Source organism: Geotrypetes seraphini, chromosome 3 (assembly GCF_902459505.1).
Source record: "Geotrypetes seraphini chromosome 3, aGeoSer1.1, whole genome shotgun sequence".
Classification (NCBI taxonomy): Eukaryota; Metazoa; Chordata; class Amphibia; order Gymnophiona; family Dermophiidae; genus Geotrypetes; species Geotrypetes seraphini.
Window position 1 is genome coordinate 122,182,943 of NC_047086.1, and position 17,982 is coordinate 122,200,924.

A 17,982-nucleotide genomic window follows, 5' to 3' on the forward strand; every position below is an offset into this window, starting at 1 on the left:
GGCATGCAGTATGTATATTTTATCTGGTGATCCGTGCTCTGGATACTATAGAAGATGACATGACTATTGCCTTAGAAACAAAGGTTCCCATGTTACATGATTTTCACACCTACCTTTACCAGCCAGAATGGCGATATGCTGAGAGCAAGGATAAGTATAAGCAAGTGCTTGAAGATTTCCCAACGGTAGGCAAAGTGTTTTCTTTGCTTATAGAACAACTTCCTCATTCTGTATCGCCCTGCCTCCCTCCGCAAATTCCTTCCAACTCCTTCAGGCAACAGTCACAGACATTAGGCGACTTTAATGTACATTTTGATGACCCCACAGGAGTGGCCATTCCCTAGACCTCATTCTTTCCATTCAGACTTCATCCTAATCCTTACACACTACTGATCTCCTTCACTTCCGTTGAAAGACCATGCCCTGCTTTTATTTTCTCTCACAGCTATGGTGTCAAAGACACTGTTCCAACTCTTAGCCCACTCTCACTTAGATCTAAACACTTTCATTGCCGGAGCAAACTTGTGCATGGAATGCTAATCTCAACCAGGTATTAGACTCTCTTGCTCCCCTTCCCCCAACTTCCTTTTAGGCAGTTTAATGCTTTTCAGTCAAAGTCCTCACTGGAATTCCAGCAGGAGATTTCAGCCTTGGAGCTCACTTAGCTGTTCAGGTTTCTAGATCTGCTAATTATATATATGGGAGTAATCTGGTTAGGATTTTATAAACTTTCGACTCGTATTCTGGTCAGACTGTTGGGTTATCTAGTCTCAGTATCCGGTTTTTACTGTGCTCAATCTACATCCCAAGTACCTGGCGGAATCCAACAAGTGACAGCCTTCCATGCTATTGATTTCAGGTTAGGCATTGGCTTCCCACATGTCAGTTTTCAAGTGTCCAACCCAGGTCGCGGGTACCTGGTAGAAACCTGAATAGCAGCAACTTTTCATGCTACTAACCCCATGGCAACCAGAGCCTTCCCTCATGTCTGTCTATTTGCAGACAAGGGTCCTTTTCTCCAGGAACTTGTCCAAACCTGTTTTTTTTATCCTCATCCTCTAGCAAGAATTCCATTATAATTAATGACAGATTCAAGAAAGTATGATTACATTACACCAGTACTAAAAGCAGAACAGACCGGATTACTTTCAAAATTCTCCCATAAAACATATCACTCAGACAGATCACTCTACCTGTCCAAATATCTAATTCCCTACTCCTCTCTATGAACACTGAGTTCATCCCATGCTAGCTTGCTACACGTGCCTTCACTGTTCCACATCTGCTACGACAATATTTGTTCCAAAATTTTCAATGTGATAGGCCCCACACTCTGGAACTCACGACCTCTAGAAATTTGCTCTCTATCCTCTCACTCTGAGTGTAGAGACACTCTTAAAAAAACCTCTCTTTAGACTCATTCTGCAACACACAAACTCCTCCCACGCCCATTTCCTTCCCCTCATAGAACCTTGCTCAACTCCACACTGACTCCAGCAATCTTTGCCCCTCCTCAACACTGTTTTCCCCCCCACACAAACCACTGTTCTATACATAATGGAATTTTTTCTCTCCCACTTTTCCCCTTTCCTCCTTCTTACCCTCTCTTATGCCTCTATCCTGAGATGGATAACCTGGACATTCAGATGAATAAACTGGACATACTGGCCTCACTTGTGTATGATGGACACTACAGACATTTTGGCCCTGATTCTGTATAGGACGCCCGGGAGAGGTGTCCTATTCAGAATCGGGCCTACACTAAACCCCGATTCTGTAACCGGCGTCCATGTTACAGACGCTGGTTAGAGAATTGGGTTAGATTAGACACGGCCCGCTACACTTATCGCGGCAAAGGATATCTCTGCCGCTATAAGTATAGCGGGCCGCGACCCCCTGTTCGATTGCAGGCAGGAGGGTGCCCAAAACCTCATGCCGAAAGATGCTCCCCCCCGACACTACCGTCCGCCTCCCCCGACACTACCGACCGCCCCCCCTGACACTACCGACCCCCTCCCCCCCCGACATTACCGATCGCCCTCCCACCCCGACACTACCGATCTGGCAGGAGGGTGCCCAAACCCTCCTGCCAGAAGATGCCCCCCCCCCGACAATATCGATCGCTGGCAGGAGGGTGCCCAATCCCTCCTGCCCGAAGATGCACCCTCCCCCCCCATGACGCTAACAGCCCCCAAACCTCCGCCCCACCAAACTAACCTTTTCTTGTGGCCAGACGGGTCTTGCCTGCCCAGCCGGCAGGCCCGCCTCGTCGAAATGAGGCGGGCCCACCCCTTCCTGGCCCATCCCGCCGAAGCCTAAGGCCTGATTGGCCCAGGCTCAAGAAGCCTAGAGCCTGGGCCAATCAGGCCTTAGATTAAGTGGGGATGGGCGGACCCGCCCTAAGGCCTGATTGGTCCAGGCTTCTAGAGCCTGGGCCAATCAGGACTTAGGCTTCGGCGGGATGGGCCAGGAAGGGGCGGGCCCGCCTCATTTCGACGAGGCGGGCCTGCCGGCTGGACGGGCAAGACCCGTCTGGCCACAAGAAAAGGTTAGTTTGGTGGGGTGGAGGTTTGGGGGCTGTTAGCACCGGAGGAGGAGGGTGCATCTTCTGGCAGGAGGGTTTGGGCACCCTCCTGCCAGCGATTGGACAGGCGGCCGCGGCCCGCTATACTTATAGCAGCAGAGAGATCCCTTGCCGCAATAAGTATAGCGGCCGCGTCTACTTATAATGTAGACCAGCATTTTGTTGGCCTACATTGTAAGCGTCTCTTCCTCTACTAGGGAGACGTGTAGGGCCGCCTAGGTTCGCCTAAGGCCAGCCTAAGGTCCTTAGACGAGCTTAGGCGTCTAATCCCTAGGCTCCCGGAGGCACCTAATCCCTAGGCTCCCGGAGGCACCTTCAATATAGGCGGCCTGCCTGGGGAGCATTTTTTTTTTTAAACGTGCATCCCGATTGGCTGATTAGACATCTGTAGGACGCCTACAGCTGCCTAAAATCGGGACACACTTTGTAGAATCAGGGCCTTTGGGCCTATCTTTTCCCATAGCCAGGCCCAGCCTGTATCTTGCTGTCTGTGAACACATGTATCCTTTGCAATGCTAACCCAGCTGACCTCTGCTGCAAAGTTTCTGTCTCCATTCCCTGCTGGGAGGATATTTCTCCAAGGTTCTGCTGAACTGTTCTCAGTGCTGTCTGACTTCATATGCCAGGCACCCTGGAAAGCCATAAAACATTTATAACGAGCAAGGATCCCTGCAGGATGATGTGGGTGTATCGAGATGAGAGAACTTGGTACCAAAACATTTGCTCCCTGTCTCTGAACCGAGTTATGGGAATCAAGCAGCTGGATTGTTGAAAGGTCACCTTTGCCAGCTTTCAGCATACAAGGACGCCATCCTGAAGATGCACAGAATTAGCATCTGCAAAGTGATAAGGATCTCAGATCTGGAGGAAGAAAGTTCATGAAGAATTCTCTGTTTCTGGACTGCTCGGGCTCCTCTCGTGGGGGGGGGGGGGGAGTGAGAGAGTCATGGACTGAGAGGAGGAATAGTTAGGTATACATTTTTTGTACCAATAGGGAGTCACATGACCAGAATTTGGGGATGTAATTTTTGGAACAAAGAAAGATTTTCTCTGTATAAAAAACACGTGCATCACAGATAGGGCCAGAGAGATTCACTTACTTATGCTACGGGGAACTGCTAGCCCCCTGCTAAGCATATGGGTGCAAGTTCTTCTCTCCATTGCATATTCTGAACTGACAATATATTTTTCTGCTATACCTTTGCTGCTGTCAGTTTTTATGCTAACAATAAACAAATATTGTCTGTTTTTGGAACATACAATGCCGTCTTGTAGTCATTCCAATGAGGTAAACAAAGCAGCCTTTACTTCAATCCTACTATGATTTTTATGTTTGTAAACCGCTCTGAAGGCACACCCTAGGGCGGTATAAAGAATATTTATTTATTTTTAATAAATTGTTATTAATTTTCCATTCGCAAAACAGTGCAATAGAATATATATACAATTGACTTCACAGCAATACTTATATAACCAATCAAAAAAAATACTACAAAACATTCCCCCCCATTCAAAAATGAAAAGAAAATACATTATTACATACATACAATTAAATCATAAACAGTACTTTCCTGTGATCAATTAATACAACAAAATATATATTACCCCCCTCTCTCCTACCCACCCACCCTCTCTGGATGTGTAAATCAAATAGGAAATAAGGGGGAATAACTTAAAACTTGATATCTTTCTTTGGCCAGCTCTTTTCTGAGTTGAGCCATAGCTTGTTTTGTCTTTCCCCATAGGGAGGGGTGAATTCATTCTTTATTGTCCTGAGTGCTCTTCCTGAACCTGTTTCCCTTTTGGGAATTAAGGTGGCCAGGCTTCAACACAATACTCTAGATATGATTGCATTATGACATTTCCATCCATTTTGTACATTGTCTTTTGGCTGCTGCTACCCATTGGGCAGTGGGTTTCAGTGTATTGTCTCTTATGTCTGCTGGATCCTTTTCATGGGTGCTGAACCCTAAGGTTGACCCTAGTTCTGGTCTTGGGGGCTGCGCTGGGGAGCATCTCCATGGCCTTTGGGGGTTCTGATGGTGTTAGGGGCTATTCTGATAGCACTGCCTAGGATGTGACCCAGGCTCAGGTGGTTCTTTCAGGACCTTATGGCTGCTCTGACAGTTCTCTCATGTCTCAGGGGGATTTCTACCAGCAGCATTCCACTTGCCCTGTTGATTGGGCAGCACTCTTCTGTCATGGAGTCTGCTTGGGCAGCGTGTCCCAGTATCTAGAGATGGTTTTGAGATCTTTCTCTGCTGCCATCCTCCAGTCTCAGATTTAGGCTGGTCACCGAATTGCTTTCTGGTGGCTCTGTCCTAGTTTGGATATTTTCAGGCTGTATTGCAGTATTCCCTCATTGTGTGGGGAGTTTGGCTCCATCTCTGTCTGATTGGTGTCTTCCTCTGGTGGGGGTTATGTGGCTCCGTGTAGGGCTAAGGCATGCAGCTCTATGCTGTAGAGGCAGTATAGCTCTCTCTGTGGCAGTAGAGCGCTTCTGATGGTCAGTGACCATTTCTCTCTTTTGGAGATGCAACCCCATTTCCTTTGATGGAAACACTTCAGGTTGTGTATGGCTTACCTTCGCAATTGCTGGTACAGTTCTTTTCTCTACTGACACTGTCTCTCTGTAGGGATACCTTATTTTTCTCTGGCCATTCATCCTGGCCCCACCTATGTTGTGGAGTGCATTCCATATTCCCTCAGTACTCCATTCCTGAGTTGCAGGGTGACTTTGTCTCTGGTAATCTGAACTCTTTGCTGTTTGTGGAGGCTACTCTGATTATGTGTGTGATGCATCCTCGTCTCTGATGAGGTCATTACAACACTACTTCTGGTTTGGCTGGGATGAGATTTCCTTCTTCTGGTACAGAGCGGATTTATCTTGAGTGCTCTGCAATGGGTGATGCAGCATGGTACCTTTCCTGTACATAAATCGTGTCTGCATTTGTATGTATAGTACTGCTCCTCCTTTGCTATATGGTACTGTTTTTCCTGGCAGTATAGCTCCACTCTGCCTTTGCATGGTGAGCATGTCTAGGCGCTGCTTAGCTGGATGCCATGGTGTCTTCTTTAGATATGGAGCATGGTTCCTCCTAGCTGTGTGGCATGCTTCCATCTCTGGATGAAGAGCGAGGCTTCACTTGACTATTTGGCATGCTTCCATCTCTGGATTTAGGGTGTGACTTCACCTGGCTGTGTACCCTACTGCCTCTTCTGAATATAGAGCACAGCTTCACCTGGCTGTGTAGCGTGCCTCCATCTCTGGATAAAGAGCGCGACTTTGCCTGGCTCTGTAGTGGGTCCCATTCCTGGAGGTAAAGCATGAGACTTCTTGACTGTGTAGCATGCCTCTATCTCTAGATGTGGAACACTTTTCCACCTAACTGTGCAGCTTGCTTCTGTTGCTGGAGATACAGTGTGGGGCTGTGGCATAGGTCTGTCTCTGGTTGTGCATGCACCCTACCTGACTGCATCATGGCTCCGTCTCTGGATATTGAGCACAACGGTTCCTGGCAGTATACTGTGGTGGCTCCTCTGGGCAGTTCTGCTTAGCTGTTCATCATGGTGCCATCTCTGAATGTTATAATACCCTTATGCATTCAACACTTTAAGCCAGGTTTCAAGGATCCTCAGCGGCACCACTTGGAGCTCAATAACATTTCATTTCTCCAAGCTTTATGTGTCTACTCGTCATCGGGTCCTGTTATTATATTTAATATTCAAATGCTATTCTTCACTCTTGCATTTTTTAGGATTTTTATATTTTTAATCAATATTTAAAAGATAGGGGTTACCCTTTGAGAGCTATAAAACAGGCTTTTACTAGGGCAAAATATGCCAATAGGGATCTTCTCTTGGCTGAACAACATCATGATGATAGCACTGATAAACTAATCTGTGTTCTCCCATATTCAATAGCAGCTAAGGAACTTATTTTTTTGATCAAAAAGTATTGGCATATATTACAGACTCACCAAGTGTTAGATGAAATCCCTATGTTTGCCTTCAAAAAGGGTAAAACGATTGGACAGACCTTGATCCAGCAAAAGCTGGGTAATTATAGAGAATTTAAGATTGGAAATCATAATGAATGTGGACACTGCCAGTGGTGTTCCACCACTATCACGGGACCCACTTGGATGGATCCCCAATCTGGTAAAATTATAAAATCTTTTCATGACACAAACTGCCAGTCCTGTAAAGTGGTCTATATAATTATTTGTCCGTGCAGTCTGGTATATGTGGGCCGGACTTCACGTCCTATACATATCAGACTGAACGAGCACAAATCGCGTTTTAAAACCAAAAACGTTCAAGCTCCTATGGTTGATCATTTCCTAAGCAAGCAACACAATATGGATCAGATTCAGTGGCGGGTAATAGAGAGTCTGGAAGTGGGTAGGGAGGGAAGAAATAGTGAAGAAATGCTGAATTACAAAGAACAACGGTGGATTTACCACTTAAATACTGTAATACCTCACGGGTTGAATGGAGAATTAGAGTGGGGCACTTTGATTTAACCTGTCGTTCTGGGCAGAGGGCTTTGGTAAGACCTGTAATTGATTTAGAATTTAAAATTGAATTGAAGTAGTAGTACCACCTTAAAACCGGCTTTCGGTCCCGTGACGCTGTTGCCACATATTCACGTGAGTACAGTGCTCCCGGGTTCGGCTGAATATAATGTTTGCAGAAGATGCCACCGCCATCTCTGAGGACTGAGTGGTCTTATGTTCTGGCGGTTTACTATTGGGGTAAGATGTTATGCTGTCTGGGTGACTTATTAAGGGATGTGGATTACTTGGAGAGCAATAGAAGGGTGCATTTCTATTAATGTAACTTTTGCTGTTTTCGTAGGGGATTTCCTTGATAAAGCTATTTACAGCGAAACATGTCGGTATGACATTCCCCTTGCCAGAGACCACACGAAAAAGCTAAGTAACAGCTTTTAAATATTGATTAAAAATATAAAAATCCTAAAAATGCAAGAGTGAAGAATAGCATTTGAATATTAAATATAATAACAGGACCCGATGACGAGTAGACACATAAAGCTTGGAGCAATGAAATGTTATTGAGCTCCAAGTGGTGCCGCTGAGGATCCTTGAAACCTGGCTTAAAGTGTTGAATGCATAAGGGTATTCTAATGGTGGTGAAGTTATGCTACCATTTGAGTTATAGTGTTAATTGAGGACCCTTGTGGAATATATAGATTGTGTTATTGCAAAATCTCTGAATGTTAGCCATGTCTCTACCTGTGGAGGTACAGCATGGCTCAATATTTAGATGCCTAATCCCTCTGCTGTGAGGTTTGGAGTTGCACTATTGCTGCAGGTCCAGATGAGTTCTGCTTCATTGCAGAGCATAACTGTGACTAGTTGTCGTGTTCTTTGCCATTTGTGGCTCTTTGACACAGCTGCTTCTTGTCTGACTGTAGAGTGCGGCTAGCAAGGCTCAATTCTTGGCCTTTAAGTGTGGTGTCTGGCCTGGCATATGCATCATCTTCCTGGAATATCCAGTAGTGTGCTGCCCAGCTCAGTTTCTACACGTGGAATATAGTGCCCTTTGGCTGGTCCAAGTAGGTTTTTTTGGCAGCTGCACATGACTCACATCAAGGAGAGCTCTTCCATCTGTCCTCCAGGTCCTCTGGCAGTCCAGGTTCAATTGTTTGAGCTCACAACATAGTGGGCTTGTCTTATCAGTTTAGCTCCAGGCATTGGGTGGACCAGTTCTTCATTTTTGATTGTCTACCCTTGAGGCAGTCGGCCTTTCTTCCTTTATTGCTTCTTGGGGACCCAGTAGCACCATCACCAATCAGTTGGTTCCTTGTGGAGGCTGCTGCAGACTGGTTCACTTGGTGTGTCATTCTCCTCAGCATTCGGTTCTCTGTCACATCCTACTAAGGACTACTTTGCTACATCCCACTTGTCTCTGGATTCATCTGCTGATGATGATAAGGAAGGAAAAATGATGTCTTACCTGATAATTTTATTTCCATTTGTCACAGCAGATAAATCCACCCTTTGTTTGATTTGTTTGCCTTTTTTCTCTTTTTTTTCCATAGGGGCTGGTTTTTCTGACTACTGTGATTTGGCTCCTGTGAGCCTTATTTTCTGGAACTGTGAGAAGGGAGTTCTGTCGTTTTGTTCTTGTTTGTCCTGCTTTAAGAGGAATACTGGCTTGCAAAGAAGTTTACCATTTTATATAGAACAGAGCTCAGTTTTATGTTCTCTGCCTGCTGTGGATGGTCATAACCCACTCAACTCTGAATTCATCTGTTGTGACTTAAGGAAATAAAATTATTAGGTAAAACAGTTTTTCCTTTACCAAATGTACTTGCTCATATTAAACGTCAACTGCCATTTTGATGCCCAGTTCCCCAGTCTCTCAAGATCCTCTAACAATTTTTTTTTATATGAAAATGGTTGAGAAATTATCTGTTGGGTTGGGGTGAGGGGCAAAATAACAGTCCCCCCCAACCTACATATCCCGTATGATTCCCAAACTCAATACACACATACAAGTATACAGAAACACATACCCCTATATCCAATAGCACCAAAAAAGTACATCCATTGCAGTTGGAAAGAATTTGTGTGTTCCTCATGCTTTCCCCACTTGTTGCGTTCACCAGGTAGTTGTGACTTGAACTGGTTCCTGTTGGAGATAGGATGCTGGGTTTGATGGACCTTGGTCTAACTCCAAATGACTTATGTTCTTACTAAAAGATTTTGTATTGAAACTGGTATGATTCACTGCAGCTGTTTCATTCTTCTGCACTCTTCCACCTTAGATTTCCCTGGAGTTTCGGAAACTTGCAAAGAAATATCAGGATGTCATTACTGATATGTGCTACAAGATAGGCGTAGGAATGGCTGAGTTTTTGGAAAAGAAGATGGAAACCTTGCAAGAGTGGGACAAGGTAAGACTAATAGCAAGCAAGTACTGATTAATGGGGATAGAAATGGGAATGGTAATAGGCCTTGATATGCTCAGGAAATTGCACAGATTAGTGCGATGACAGAAACCTGAATTTTGTAGCTTCAGTTCTGGGGTGAAGAAAACACTTAGAATTTAGGGAAATATACTTTTCAGTTTGTTATAGACTGAATTGATTTATCTGAAATTGTTTTAGAATGCATACCAAATTTATAGGATTTAGTTAATTTTTAATACATAGTGTGGGGTTTTGTAGCAGTTTGACCTGTGCTTAGAATATACCAGTTGATCCTTTTAATCACATTAATTTTGTGCTTTCTTTATCCACTTGATAGCCACTCAACCCAGTGATGAATAAAGAAAATATGCATATCCAATAATAAAACAATTGAGGACAACATAGACAAAACCCCACTAAATCTAAAAACTGACAAGGGCCTGACCACTTAACCATAAACAATAAGTTGAAAAACATTAAATTTAAAATTCATGATAAAATATTCTGACAGTAACCTTAACCTTTTCCTATCTTGTGTCCCGGATGACGGGACATTCCAAAATTGTCGTTGCCATCGTGGATAAACAGTCTGTATGGACTAATAAAGAGCCAGGAACACAAAATATTTGAATTTACAGACTTATGATTTATTTACATTATGTTTACAATAGCCGTAAATGATAACGGTGAATAATACAAAACTTTACTAAAATAATTATGATTGGAACCAGTGTAATGTAAAATTTATTACGATAGGAAAAGGTTAAAAATGAAACCTACAATCATTAATTGTTCTTAACTTACCCAGGTGGGCTTCTGTACATGTGCCACTGTTTTTCCATAATGTCCAGGATGCACCATCCCATTTCTTTGTTCTGTCTATAAGATGTCTATCTGGTCATATGCAAAAGTTAAACCTAAAGGGAATGAAAAGAAGATAAAATGCAACAATACCAAATGAAAGATTTAAATTTAAAAAAGCTGCTTCAAACTTGAGAAAAAACCATCCTATTTTCTAGTACAAATGGCGTATGTCTTGAACCAGTGGATTATGTACCTCTAATCATGAGTTGTGTAGAACAGTGTTTCTCAATTTTTTCAAGCCAAGTACCTCCTAAGTCTGACAAATATCAACAGAGTACCCCCCACCCAAGCTTTGCCCCAGATCCCACCCACATAGTAATAGTACTAATTGTAATGCAATTTCTTCTATCCATTTTTCATATACACACAATATAATCTTATTAATACATAATGGTTACCACTAAATTAAAAAAACACAAAGCGCACGGTACGCAGAAAAAAATCTTAATTCCCTAGCAACAGCAGCAGATGAATCCAGAGACCAATGGGATAGCTCACATCTACCAGCAGGCGGAGATAGAGAAACTGATTAACAGGTGGTCCTATTGGCTGGCACTCCTCCTGTTTATCCAGTATTCTCTATCTCCCAGCAGGAAAAGGTCGCTATTCAACTAGCTCCTGAATTCTGGTTGTGACTGGAACTTTATTTTCTCCTGTTGAGGTTTCTCTTCAGTGAGACTGCCATTCTGTTACTCCTGTTGAGGTTTCTCTTCAGTGAGATTGCCATTCTATTTCTCCTCAGATTTCTCTTCAGTGAGCTGGCAATGCTATTTCTCCTGTTGAGATTTTCTCTTCAGTGAGACAGGGGTGTCCGGCTGAACGGTGCCGGCTTTAGGGGTTACACCTGGGCCCCCCAGGTCCCTGCCTCACCTTCCCTCCATTGCTAGAGGGTCTGACTGGGTCTCAATTTTTTTCTTCTTTCCCTTCTCTTAAAAAAAAAAAAAAAAAAAAAAGAGACCACAGTTGCTACATTCTGTCATGCTTTTGCTGCAAACTGGCTTCAACCGGCCCTAACAACAAGCTTGTGAGTATGTCTGGCTTTCACAGTTGTTTGAACTTCAGGTTCTGTTTGGGAGTCTTAGTACTGTGGGTTCGGTCATCATACATTTAAGGTATGGATATTTTATTGAGGCTAAGTTTTATGACTAGAAATCCGTGGAGGGAGCCGGGACTTCCCGCCCTTTGCATGCACGCGCTTGGTTTCCTTGTTGGTTACAGCGCAGCAATAGCGATGCGATTTCATGCTTGTACTTGTTCTCATTGTTGGGTTTCAGTGCAGCAGTAGTCCTGTTTATTCTGAGGCTCTCTTTCATCGGTGTTTGTCACGGCCATGTGCAGCTGATTGTGCAGGTGCCGGTTTATAGCAGCGTGCATGAGATGGGACATGTTTTTTCCGGCACTGTGGGCCGTTCTTCTGGTTATTCCCCGAGTCTGATTTTCTTTCTATGCAAGCCGCGGCAGGGTAAATTTTGCAGGGCTCGAATCCGGCTATGTTTCTAGGAGCGTTGATGCAGCGACCACGTGTCAGCGAGAATCAAGCGTGCGCTTGAGTCTCCGGCAATGGCGGGAGAGCTGCAGCGTTCCGGTTTCCAGCTGAGTTTGTTTCCAGCTGACTTTGGTCAGGGTATGCCAGGGCTTCTCTCTTTTCCGGTTCAGACAAGTTGTATGTGTTTCACCAACTTTGGGATAAGCTTGGGCAGATTTATATGTCTATGTCTGTGTTCCTGCTGTACTCCCTTGAAGGAAGCTGCTTGTTTAATCGGACTCTGGGGTTAGCACTCAAGGGGTTTACCAGAGAGACTCTGACCTGTGCTAGGTCACCCAGTCTCGGTTTGTCTCCGGACTGGGGCGACATACGGCAACTCACGGTATGGTGAGATCAGCAGTAAGATAGTGCCCTGTATTTCACACAGGTATCTCATTGTCTCTCTTGGGGTCCCTGCAGATTGAGCCTTTGTCTGTTGGTAACTGTCCTTATTTGGGCCTCTGTGCTGAGCTGCATGTGTCTAGTAGTGGCACAGGATATATATGCCTAAAGGTAGTGCAAATAGTTTCCAAGTTCGGGCTGTCTCTATGGGCATAATGACACTGCGCATCTTCCTGCGGCCAGGACTCTCTTTCTCTATTTCTGAGGGGGCCTGGACTTCAGATTTCCATGCTTATCACGCTGGTTTCTCCTGTCACCATTTTCTCATGGCACATGCTAGACGGGCCCCCCGACCAGAAGGAAGGGCTGTACAGCTCCTTTTAATCAGGAGCCAGTTACCTATTCTATCAAACCCGCGGAGGATCACGCGCTATATGGCTGTTAGCCTCATCCCTGAAGCTCTCATTAACGATGTGAGCTTTGTCTGATACCTGTAAGGATGCTGTTGTTTTCCATGGGGCGGTAGAAGCAGCATCTTGATTGAGTCTAGTACGTATTCACTTTAAAGGATATAAGTATTTCGCTCATGTTGCATGGGGTTAGTACTTTTTCATGGTTCCAGTATTTTCCTCTTTACATTGTGAAACTTGATTTTTCCTAGGAGAATCTTCTTGCAGATCCTACAGTCTCATCCTGCCATTCCCTGACCTTCTGCACTTCATTCTGAGGGGATCTTCACTTCTTCCAATGACTCTTCAGGCTTTCTCATGAGGGAGAAGACGCTATAATGTCAGGTCAGGGGGCTGTGAAGATTTTTCAGGCTGCTTGCATCTTTGCATCCTCCTCAGGTTTCCAGTTCGTTCTTGGAGTCTCTATGTTTTGTGTTTCCCTTTTCAGTGTTACTGGTCCTCAGGACAGTTCTTGTAGTTCTTCGGGAACTAAGGGACGTTGTTCCACTTACTGCATGGTGCCCGAGACGGGGGCCATTGGGCAGGCTGGATCCCGTTCTGCATTTCTGCAGACAACCTGGGAGTATATTTACATTTTCTCTATGGACTCCGAATCGGCACTTGGTTTGCCTGCCTCTCTTGGAGCAGCGCTTTCGGTTTTGGCACATGCCATTTCGCCTACCCAAGGCTTCATGAATGTTTTAGGTGATGTGGGCGGTGGTACCGTTTTGGCGCTACCAAGCGATTCATCTAATTTCTTCTTGACTGCCTGCTTGATTCGGACGACTTCCAGTCGGGCCATTTGACTGACACGAAAAGGGTGGTATCTTTTCCTCAGTTCTTTACATGTGCATCTTCGAATTTGCACAGCGCTCTTTTCTCCTGTACTATTTATAGGTATATCGGGGTAATGTTTTTATTCATATAGGAGAGACATGTATTTCTTTCCAGAGACTTGGGCGTGGGGTCTCGGTCTCAGATTGGTATTCTTCTTCGCTTACCATAACCAAGAGTATGGGATTCTGTACAGTTTCTGGGATCCATATTGCTGACTCCACTGGGAACTTCGGCTTGCTTTCCCCTTCTTACGCTACAGCAGTTGCTTTTGTTCCGGTGGTTCCCGGTATCTCAGGGCTCCAATTATTTGGTATGCTCCTCCTGCACCGCTCTGTATGATTTGGTGGCTCAGCGCGATTTCTCTTTTCAAGGCATGCCTTGGTCTTTGCTGGACTAGCTCATGACCACCGACCATCCCGGGCTGTTGGGTTGGGGGGCTTGGTGGCTTCCGTCCTCAGCTCCAGGAGTCTGGTGTTCAGAGGCGACTCAGTACTTGTTCATTCTTCTACTCTTGAGCAGGGTCAGGCTACCTTTCTGGAGCTTCAGATCATTCTTCCGGATTGCCACTGAGGGTCCTTTTGGTCAGTATTAGGATGGGGGTATTTCTCTACAGCTTGTGCAGTAGGTGTTGTACTCAGTTGGCAGGTGAAGTTGGTGGACTCTCATCTCCGTCTTCTGTTGGCAGATCCTTTTATGGATCAGGATAAGAGTTTGGATAGACTTTCTCTCCGCGGAATCTGAGCATGGCCCATTTCTTGTATGTTACAGTGTACAGCGCTGTGTACGCTCTGGAAAGTGTGCATGTTAGTAATAGTGTAATCTTCTGCATCCTGGATATTGAGATTTGTGGCTCAAACGTTCTAGCTCTTTTTATGGACGTGAGATCTCCTTGACCTAGATCTCATGGCCTCGTCTCTCAATTCTAAGCTTCCTAGCTTCTTCGGCGGGCCCAGGGAGTGGGAGTTAGAGGGGGTAGCTGCATGGCTCCTTTCTCGCCTCTGCCTTCTCTTTTTCAGTGTTTTCCGCTGGCTGATGATGGCTTGGATTTGCCATCTCGAGCTCGCTTTCCGGGCACAGTATTTGTAGAATCTCTGGATTGGCGGCACCATCCTTACTATGCGGATTTGATGAGTCTTTCGACAGCCGGACTAAGAAGTTTCCTGGTATCTCCGGCTTTGCTCGCCTAGGGTCCGATCAACATGGATACTTGTACTACTTTAGTATTACGACCTAGTTTTTTGAAAAATCTTGGCTGACGTGTAAGATTATGCGAAGCAGGTTGTTTCTTCTCTTATCCAGGTGCTACGGACGTCTTCTCCTGTGGCTTCTGCTTCCTTTTGGAGGTTTTTCCTTTCTTGGATGCTTCTTAACGTTTGAACCACTCCAGAGTTCCTTTTTGGCACAAGTGTATTGCCAAGGGCTTAGCGTTCAATTCCCTTCAGCTTCTAGTGCCATTCTTGGCTTGTTACAAGGGTTAGGTATATTGCTCTTCGCTTACTTCTCAGCTTCATGTAGTTCAGTTCCTAAACGGAGTGCGGTATATTCATGCGCCTCTTAGAAAGCCCGGTTTGGAGTACAATCTTCACGTACTTCTTCTCAGTTTACCGAAGGCTTCATTTCATCCTTGTCTTTTGGGACTCTAAAGGGCTGTGCTGTTGAACATGGGGTTTCTTGTGGCTATGGCTTCAGCTCTGCAGTTTTCTATGTTGCAGGCCTTGTTTAACGGGGATTCCTATTTCTGATTTCCGAAATATGGGGTATCAGTTCGGATGGTACCACTATTTCTTTCTAGGGAGGTGTCATCCTTTCTTTTATGTCTTGCTCGCTTTTCCTTCCTTCTTCCTGGGAGGAGAAATTGGGAGCAGTTCTTTTATTCACTGCATTTTTTGATATGTACGTAGCGTTCTCCGCGAGCTCGGTTTCTAACGACTTTTAGTTGTTTATCTCCTTTTTGTATTCTTCAAGGGACGCCTCAAACGTATGGCGGCATCCGAAGCCTCCATCGCTCAATGGGTCCAGGAGGACATTCTTTATGCTTGCTTGCTGGCAGGGAAGCGGTTGGCGAAAGAACTTCATGACCATTCCGCCGGAGCGATGCTACTTCTTGGGCTCGGCCCAGAGGTTTTTTCCTTGGAGGAGATTTGTCTCGTGGCTAATTGATCTTTCGAGAGTGCTTTCTCTCCGCATTTCTGCTTGGATGTGGGGGTGCATGCGGTAGGGGCGTTTTGTGCTTCGGTTGTTGCGGAGGCGGCGTTTTCTTCCCACCCAGATTGAGGATTGCTTTGCTACATCCCATTGGTCTCTGGATTCATCTACTGCTGTTGCTAGGGAAGGAAAAATTATGTTCTTACCTGTTAATTTTCTTTCCCTTAGACGCAGCAGATGAATCCAGAGCCCCACCCTTTCTGGATATTGTCTCTCGGTTTTTTCTTTTATAACTTTCGCAGTTTGTTATTATGGCAGATTGTTTTCTGTATTATTGCATTTTGAGATTTGTTATGGGAAAGAAGTTTTTTACATGCTATGCCTATTGATGGTTATGGATGCTTGGGCAAGGAGCTATACTGGATAAACAGGAGGAGTGCCAGCCAATAGGACCACCTGTCAATCAGTTTCTCTATCTCCGCCTGCTGGTAGATGTGAGCTATCCCATTGGTCTCTGGATTCATCTGCTGCGTCTAAGGGAAAGAAAATTAACAGGTAAGAACATAATTTTTCCTTATCGTTTATATTCAGGTTTTTTTCAAAGAGGTCAAAGCAGATGACTTTAAAATATGCAATGTCACCTCAGTAATAACTATATAAAATAGACAAATATAGTGCAAAATATAGACAGCAGATATAAATTCTCAAAACACACATTTTGATCACTTAATTGAAAATAAAATCATTTTTCCTACCTTTGTTGTCTGGTGATTTCATGAGTCTGTGGTTACACTGACTGTGCATTCAATATTTATTTCTGCCTCCTGCATGCTTCATCTCCTCCAGATCTCATTCCCTTCCCCAACCAACATCTCTCTCTGTCCCTCCATGAGTACAACTTTCTTCTTTGCTCCTCTACCCCTATTGGCAACATGTCTCCCTCTCTCTTTCACTGTCCATCTGTCTTGAGAGATCCAGGCATCTCTCTCACCCCTTTACTGTCACATCCAACATTTCTCACTCTTTCATCCCCTGAATCATGTGCAGCATTTTTCACCACTGCCCACCAACCCCATGCCCATTTCTCCTTCTATCACCCCTCTCCAGCACCATGCCACATCTTTCCCTCTATCACTATGTCCAATATTCCTCCACCTTGCATCCCCTTCAATTTGTCCCTCTGTTCCATCTCCACCACTATATCTGTAAATTGACCCATCTGGGGTAGGAGCTGGCCATGGTGCAGTAAGCCGTTGAAGGTAAGTGAGACAGGTTATGACATGGTCTGAGGCGTTGGCTAATAGCCAGCCGGGGCATTTATCAAGGACACTGCTTTAATCAGTGTGCCACACTCTCTCCCTATTTAACAACTTCGAATAACGTTGGCCCATATTCACTAAAGTCAGCGATCGTCGCTAAACCTGTTTTCACAGGTTTAGCGATGATCACTGCTATCTGACCTGATTCACAAAAGGCCCACCGTGTTTTTCCTCTCGATCGCCCATTTTCCGATCCAGCCATGCAAATTAGTAAAACCCCATGCAAAATAGCCAAGCGATTGATTCACTTACATTTGCTTGGCTATTTTGCATCGGGTTACAGACAGATCAAACCTGTTGGGGTTTTTTTTTTTTTTTTTAATGGCACATTACATATCAAAATATCTACCCAATAAAAAAAATGAAAATAAAGCCTCCTGACTAGTGCTGCCCGATTTCCGATTCGAATCGATTCACCGATTCACTTCGGGTGAATCGATTCAAATTGATTTCTTTTTTTTAAAAAATCGGCCTCCCGATTCGGTGCCCTCATGTAATTTTGCCTCAGTCCCCTCCCCTCCTTTTGCACTGCCTACAATCCGGCTGATAGTTTTGGCACAGCCCCTTACTCTCAAACACAGCTCATCACATAGTATTGTTCTCTTCCAATCATGTGCCTCCACATCCCATTCCCCTAGCATATCCTTGCTTTCTGTTTCCTATGGCATCTTTTTACACTGCATATCTTGTGCTCTTTTGCGGTTCTATTTGGGTAAGTCCTATTTATTTATTCACTTTTTAGTCGATCTATATCTTCTCTTGTTTGGATCGTTTCTAGCATATCAGTGCTAACACTACTTTTTTTTTTTTTACATTTATATTTATTGTTGGATTTCCTGCACGGTCCTTATTATCTTTCTAGCCTCTTGTTGTGTGCATGCTGCGTCCTGCCTCCTTTCACATATCTGCCGTTGTCAGTACGTATCTTCATACTATTTGTTAGGAGCGTCTTGTCACTTGAGTTCCTGTGCACACGT

General features: G+C 44.7%; 1 protein-coding gene across 3 annotated transcripts in view; it reads left to right on the top strand.

Moving 5' to 3' along the window:
• LOC117356714 (squalene synthase-like) overlaps positions 1 to 17,982 on the top strand; it is an 80,512-nt gene that overhangs the window by 33,709 nt on the left and 28,821 nt on the right. For all 3 annotated transcript variants that reach the window (XM_033936314.1, XM_033936315.1, XM_033936312.1), the window contains exons 3-4: positions 2 to 185; positions 9,381 to 9,509. In XM_033936314.1, coding sequence (XP_033792205.1) covers positions 2 to 185; positions 9,381 to 9,509 — 313 coding nt within the window. The remainder of the gene's footprint in view (position 1; positions 186 to 9,380; positions 9,510 to 17,982) is intronic.